Source organism: Mastomys coucha, unplaced genomic scaffold (genome assembly GCF_008632895.1).
Source record: "Mastomys coucha isolate ucsf_1 unplaced genomic scaffold, UCSF_Mcou_1 pScaffold16, whole genome shotgun sequence".
NCBI classification, from domain to species: Eukaryota; Metazoa; Chordata; class Mammalia; order Rodentia; family Muridae; genus Mastomys; species Mastomys coucha.
Window position 1 is genome coordinate 36,270,626 of NW_022196898.1, and position 7,769 is coordinate 36,278,394.

General features: G+C 44.4%; 1 protein-coding gene across 1 annotated transcript in view; it reads left to right on the forward strand.

The window, feature by feature from the left end:
* The first annotated feature begins 7,429 nt into the window (after positions 1–7,429).
* Cd5l (CD5 molecule like) overlaps positions 7,430–7,769 on the forward strand; it is a 12,860-nt gene continuing 12,520 nt past the window's right edge. The window contains exon 1 of the mRNA XM_031376041.1: positions 7,430–7,586. Within this exon, the coding sequence (XP_031231901.1) occupies positions 7,559–7,586 (28 nt within the window). The 5' untranslated portion in view covers positions 7,430–7,558. The remainder of the gene's footprint in view (positions 7,587–7,769) is intronic.

Below are 7,769 nucleotides of genomic sequence, written 5' to 3' on the forward strand. Positions count from 1 at the left end.
AGAAGGCACTTGGGCCCCAGGGGAAAACAACTTGTTCTTCTTGGTCTCACAGGTCCATCTTCTTGGTCTCACAGGTCTCAAAGCAAACCATCCTCTCTTTGGTGAGGAAGACTGGGATTGGCTAGTGCTCCATTCCCACGGCAGGTAAGAAATGCCCAGGACAGAACTTCTCCACCAGGACAATGGCCTCCATGGAGGGCAGCTCAGTACAATGATGGCTAGCCGTGGTGAGGATTCCTCCCAAGGCAGCAGGGCCTCCCTGGATAATGCCTCTTTCCTCATGGCCTTGTGCTGAGCCAGTTAGTCAGAAGTCATCAGGCCAGTGGCCTTTCCTCATGGAAATTTGTGTCATCACAAGGCCTAGGGTAGATCAGAGATGTCCAGGGAAGCAGCCTTGGGGCACAGAGGACTAGCTGGCACTAGGAAGTGGCTGGCCTCCCCTCTCGCTGCTTCTCTGAGGATATTCATAGGGATATCCTCTTTGCTGTCACTTTTGAATCCCATTGAAAAGAGGAACATGAATACGGGTTAATGAGGATCAAATTACATAAGTGTTTGTTACCTAATGCAAGGCAGAAATGAAAAACTGATCATGCTAGCAAAAAACAGGTCAAGTCCTGGCCAACAAACTGCCCCAAAGAGTTATGGCAACTTGCTCATGACTGCATGGCTGGTATGTGCCTGAAAGGAAGTGGGTTGAGGTCTCTGGTCAGCAGGACTCAACCAGCTGGTCGATGCTGCCTAGGCAGCCAGGCTAGCAGGTTTCCTCCTGTTGATACCTCTCTTGGGCTGCCATCTTCCATCTGCGACAATCTTGGCCCTCTCACACTGCGTGTACCTGCAGAAAAGGACACTGCTGTGGCTTTGCTGTGACCCCTGGGGAGGCCACAGCCTCCATGTCCTGTGCATTTCTCAGCTGTTATGGTGCCCCAGACCACCAGGACTACTTCTGGGGTTTAAAGTCTTTGGGCCTCTTCCCTGTGTGTAATTAGAATGGTTTTGTTTGTTTGTTTGGTTGGTTCGTTGGTTGGTTTGGGTTTTTTGGTTTTGTTTCCTCAAAACCAAACTTATACTAATAATTTTAAAAATTAACTGGAGTTGGAAATAATCATTTTGAATGAGGTAATATAGATCTTGAAAGGCAAAAGCTGCATGTCTCATACGTAGACGCCAGCTTTGATTCTTTAATTGTGTGTTTAAATTGGAGTGCCCATAAAAATTAGGAAGCCATGGAATTTTAAGGGAGAGGGGATAGAATGCAGGAGATATGAGGGTAGAAAGGTAAATAATGAAACAGAAAAGATTATATGGTATGGAGAACTTTGAAAATGCCATATGGAAATCTAGATGTTTCCTAAAATACATATACATACAATAGGGATTTAAATAAAATTAACCTATAATGGGGGATAATACCTACCCCAGATGCCATACTTTATCAATGATGATGATGATGATGATGATAATGATGATGATGATGATGATGATATCCTCAGTGACAGGTATGGGTTGTCTCTTTTTAAGTTGTTGGTCAGTGGGTTCCCTAGACAGCCTTTCACAAACATTGTAGACTATTACTATTGGTCTTGGTTACTTCCCAGAGCTTAATGACCAGACCTTGTTGTTGCAGATACTATATGAGTTATTGGACACAGAAATCAAGCTTTATTCCTACTAGGGAGGTGTCATAGCACTGGATGTTCCTATGAACAATACTGGGGGAAAAAAGCCATCAACAGCCTTACCCAGCAGTGAACTCAGCAAGCTACACCAAGGAGCTGTGAATGATGTGCTGGCTAGTACAATACTGGCATGACCCTTATGGGTCTAACCAAGCACTTCTGACTGGATTTAAGTCCTGTTCTCATGTCTGGTACCTTTAATTAGGCCAGTATAATCCATGGTTATGTAGGTCGTAGGTCCTGGGAGAGAACCTAATAGTATTATTCTGGTAAGTGGGCTTCTATTGCTGTGGAAAAACACTAGAACCAAAAGCAACTCAGGGAGAATAGTGTTTATTTTCACTTATTTAGTTCTGAATTACAGTCCATCACTGAGGGAAGTCACAACAGGAACTCTAACATGCGGGAACCTAGAGCCAGGAGCTGATGCAGAGGCCATGGAAGGGTGCTGCTTACTGGCCTGCTCTTTATCACTTTCTCAGCCCGCTTTCTTATACTACCCAGGACCTGGCACCACCCAGTGTGAACTAGGTCCATTCATCTCATCCATCAATCAAGAAAATGCACCACAGCCTTGACTGCAGGTCAATCTGGTAGGGGCATTTTCACAACTAAGGTTCCCTCTTCGAAAATGTCTCTAGCCTGTGTCAACTTGACATAAAAGTCAGCCAGCACCATCCAAGCAGTAAAAACTCCCTCCTAAGTTCTTCTCTCTGTACCCATTGATCAGTGACTCTCTCAACCCCCATCAGAGCTTCATTTCGCAGTAGATGCCGATTAATACAGAGATCCATAACTGACCACCATACAGATGATAAAAGACTGTAGCATTCTGCTCTAAATGTGACATTTATAGTATGTCCCATATCCCCATCCCTCGGAGATCGTTATGGCATAGGAGTTCAGAGAGATTTGAACTTGCATCCTCTGGAAGAGCAGCCAGTGGTCATAACCACTGAGCTATCTCTCCAGCTCACACGGTGGCTGAGCAGCACATACTGCTCTTCCACAGGACCTGAGTTCGATCCCAGCACCTCATCAGGTGGCTCACAACCACATGTAACTAGCTCCAGGGGGATCCCTGGCTTCTGTGGGCAAAATAAACTCATGTACACACACCCACATCCCCATTAATAAAAAAAAAATAAATTAAAAAAAGCAAGGCTCATAATAGTACAGAATCATAAAGGGTCATTTGAAGAGAGAGAGAGAGAGAGAGAGAGAGAGAGAGAGAGAGAGAGAAATCGGTTATAAGAGCCAGAGGTAGAATTCTGCTGTGAAGCGGTGTTTGCTGGTCATGACCGGGCTGCTGCATTCATAAACTCACAGCATCTGTGACAACAAAAACAAGACTTGCACAACATCGAACCAGCCAAAATCTCATTGTGGATGGAGGAGGGGCTCATGAAGTCCTAACTTTAGCTGAGGAGCTCCCACAAATCAAGGCTCCTGGGGAGCAAGAGTCAGTTTACTCAGGACTGTGTTCTGACTGCCCAGAGTCTTCCCAGGTTCCAATAGGTGGTCCTCACCCACGCATACACAGAGTAAATGGATTCAGTGGGCTTGGGAACAGATCGCAGGAATTTTGGAGGTGAAGTGGTTGGGGCAACAGGAGAGGAGGGCATTTGGGGAGATTTGATTAAAACACATTATAGGCATGTATGAATTTCTTAAATGATAAAAAAGAAAGTAAACTATAGAGCTTACTAGTAGGCCACTTGATTGTGGTATGGACAAGAAGAGCCGTAGATAACTCATCTCATGCACACACAGACAGCCTATTTCCTCTTCAGTTGTTTTTTTTTCTCAGAAGTTAAAAAAAAAAAGTTTCTCTAGCCAAATGTAGTAATGCCTGTCTGTAATCACAGTACTCAAAAGGCTGAGTCAGGAGAATTATCATGAGTCTAAGGCGAGCCTTGGTTACACTGTGAGCTCCAAGCTAGCCTGGCTGTAGAGTGAGACACTGTCTAAAAATAAAACTTAAAAAAACAAACAAACAAACAAACGAGAAGACTGAGATACTGCGCAGCAGATAAGGACAATTGCTTCTCTTACAGAGGACCCAGGTTCAGTTCCCAGCATCCCCAAGGAGGCTCACAACTGTCTGTAACTTTAGTTCCAGAAAAACCCAGTATCCTCTTTTGCTTTCTGGGACACCAGGTACACACGTGGTGCTCACACACAAATGCTGCCAAGCACTCAGACTTGTAAAAGAAGAATCAACATTTAAAATAAAATAATTACAGACCTTATGACTTTCTACAAGCTCCCAGTCCAATGCAGCCTTCCAGACTCATGATAAACATCTTACCTATTTTGGCCTCCACCCCTAACACTGTACTTTCTGTTCACATTCTCTTCTCTTTGGACTAGCTCAGTGGTCCAGTGTGCTTGCTCACACTCCCTCTGTGTCTATCTGTCTGTCTTTTTTTACTGTCCATTTTAAAACTTCTGGCGATTTTAACTTCACCTTTACTTCAGAGAGCAAAATTTCAGTGAAGTATGGTAACCTAGAAATTCAATTAAGAGCCATACTAAAATACATGTTTCTTTGCAACCCAAAACTACAGATTGTCCAATATCTAGCCTGACCTTGGGAAAATTAGAGAACCCGGTGAATCATTTTCCAGAGGACGTTATAGATTAATAGACTACTGAGAGACGGTTATTTTGCAACTCTACTTCTCTTTCTTTCAATGAAGACTTTTTAAAAAAAATGGAGAAAGGAGGTTGTCAAAGTCTTATTACAAGAAATAAAATACTTCCAATGGGTAAGTGCGAGCTAGCCAAGGAGATCAATCCCCTGAGAGATGACCCTTCTCTCCTTGCTCTACCTCACGTCTACCCAACATCCAGCCATTATCTTTTTAGTTGTATATGTGTGTGTCAAAGGAAAATTTGTGTAAATATAAGGAAATAGACAATAATCTGGCAGTCAAGGCAAACTTCAAATATGGATATAGAGGGCTTTCTAAGGTTTAGAATAAGGTACCATATATAGAAAGCTGTATTTGAAAGATACCTGAATCTTGCATCCTCTGGAAGAGCAGCCAGTGGTCATAACCACTGAGCTATCTCTCCAGCTCACACGGTGGCTGAGCAGCACATACTCCCTCTGTGTCTTTCTGTCTGTCTGTCTGTCTATCCCTATCTCTCTCTGAGACAGAGTCTAATTATATATCCTTGCAGTTGTACTCCTGTTTGAGCCTCTAGAATGCTAGCCTTCCAGACCAGGCCACGGCACTCCATGCCAGTGTTCTTTTAATGGGTCTCCATGACTCAGTCATAGCCTTCTTCTCTTCTGATTCTTCCAGGCTGAAACCAGAACACAGTCTCTGAAATGCTGTTATGGGGATGTTTCCTGGAGAGACAAGAACTAATGTCCATTTGCACCAGGTAGGGCACCAGCCCACAGATCAACGTAAAGATCCTACCCAAATCCCACCCTTTGAAGCAACAAACTTATTTGGCTTGCTCACAGGAGCATGGGTGACCCCAAAATAGCTCTGTCACTGCAAACTCATACTCCATCATGATGTCCACATCTTGACAGCTCTGTGGGACCATTTTCAGCTGGGGCAGAATGGTATTCACTGGGGTGGGGACACAGGAGGAAGTCTTGGCTGTGATCTCGGGTGAGGCTCTAACGATCTGCCTGCTCTCACCTCCTCTTAGAAAATGTACACAGGCAGAACTTGTACAGGGCTTCTTGTAGGTGAGTCAGGCTGCACTGATGAGGGTGGTAATGAGCCTTTCTGCCTGAGGACAGTCCACAACAGACGCACCACACCACAAGTAGCTGCTTCTGTTCTATGAAATAATGTCCCTGCTGACTGACGAGCCTGTGTTCCTTTCTTTGTCTTCTTGGCTGAGTTAATAAGGTATTTTATTGGGAAGACATTTTATCTTTTTCTTCCTCACTCGATGACTTCCTATGCGAAATATATTCCTGAATCACAGGTCTGTGTTCTCTAGGATGTTTTTTGCCCACAGGCTGAGATGAAGACTTCTGTTGTTCAAGGATAAATTCTGTTATTTGTGTCAGGGCCCGAAAGGATGGAGGAGAACGGGTTAGTTACAATCTAACCTGTGGCCCTAGAGCACCGACTCCTGCCATCTTGCCCACCCAGGCACTTATCTACTGTTCCATAAATGGACAATTGTGCTTTTGTTTGCCTGTGCCCTGCCAAGCTCTGCTACACTCAGTTCTTTAAGCCCTGATCAAGTGTCACCACCTCAAAGCATTTCCTACATTGTGTCCTCAAAATTCTTCCACTCCCCTCTCTCACAGCAGATTTTATGACTTATTCTTTTGTTGTTCCAAGCCAGCCCTTATTCACCCAGTCACTCTCTCCACTCAACACATTATCTGGCATTCACAGTTGCTGAAAACTACTTTTGGAGAACATGTTAGAATACGGACCTACACCTTTAGACCAGATCTCCAAGCCTGTGTCATGTAACACCTTACAGCTTTCTCTGGGACAGGGTTAGGGAACTGTGTGTGCTGTGACTTGATAGCTTTCTGTGCTCTTTGTCACCTTTACTGTGATGAACCAACTCATGTGATGCAGGACTCCCTGCCACTCCTGAGAGACTATAAAATGTTAGACCTTTCCTTTGTTCTTGGGATGGGCCTGAGACTCCTCGCAGGGATTTTTTCCAGAGAGGGATTCTGCAGGCTCCTTCGGCCTCCTCCCACCATGCCCTATCAGCGTCTCAACCCTGGCCCGCTCCCCCACCCCCAATCTCACTCATAATGGAATTTCTCTCTAAGTTTTAAAGGTAAACCTCTCCTTTCCGGTAAGGTCCTATCGTGTTTAGATCTCCATAGGATAGTTTCGAATGTTCTCCCTTCCACCTCAAGGTCCTTCATGGCTGCAGCGTCTTCTCTTTTTAATAAACTTTCCATCCAAAGGAAACCCTGGCTTATGTGTCAACTTCCCATTCTGAACTGACGACACTATTTTCTTCTTTTATTATACTTAAAATAAGTAAACAAAGATATACAGGACTAAAAATAATCCCCACAGAATCAAGTGATGTAAGCTATGCCACCATCGGGAAAGTTTACTGTGCTAGAAAGACTGAGGGTTATGTCCATGCATGAAGCTTCGTGTGCCACTAAATTAATTCTTGAAGGGCAGGTGTGCTTAATAATGAAGGACAACAGAGGGCTGAGGATCCTGACAGATATGTGGCTCAATTTGTTTTCATCATAATTTAGACTAGAAGGACATCTGAGTTCAGTGAAGGATGCCTGTCCATCACCACAGGAATTTGTGGCCATCCAAGATCCAAAGATGGGTACAGCCAGCAAACTCCAGAAGAGCAAGGAGCCTATGTGTTAGGCTTTCGGCTTAGCATTGGGAAGCTAGCTGAAGGTAGGAAAGCCATCCCTAACAACAGAGATAGATGCTACAATTGCAGCTTACATTCAGGAGTCAAGTCATTGACTTACTTGCCCCACAGACCATCAATGGAGGCTAAATATAGTCCAGGCTTCTAATGAAAGAGGACCACACTGGTGAACCTAGCTTCTCTTAGGAAGGCTGTTTCTTCATTAACATAGAGAAGAGACTAAAGCAGAGACAGGTTGAGTGAGGCTTTCAGTACAATAAAGTCATGATAATAACAGCCTCCCTCCACCCACTTTTTTTCAGGATCTTGGCCACTCTCAGTCACCTCCCTTCCTCTAGACATGCTAAACTCAGCATCTATCAGTCCCACCCCTTGGGCCCATTGGCTTCTGGTCATTTGATAACATTTCTGCTGCACCCAGGACACGTCTCTCTTCCTTATCCTAGCGTTCAGTTGAATATTGCTGCCTGAGGCCTACATCCTGTCTCAACACACCATCTTCAGCTGCCTGGGCCATGGCTCCATTGTTCAACTTGATGCTGGGTGAGTGTCTCTGCTTCTGTGGCTAATCTTGTCTCAGAGGAGGCAAATGTCCAGGGCTTTCTGGAGACTTTACCAGGAGGATATTCTCCAATTCTGATGCAGGCATCTTTCAAAAACAGCTTTCTATATATGGTACCTTATTCTAAACCTTAGAAAGCCCTCTATATCCATATTTGAAGTTTG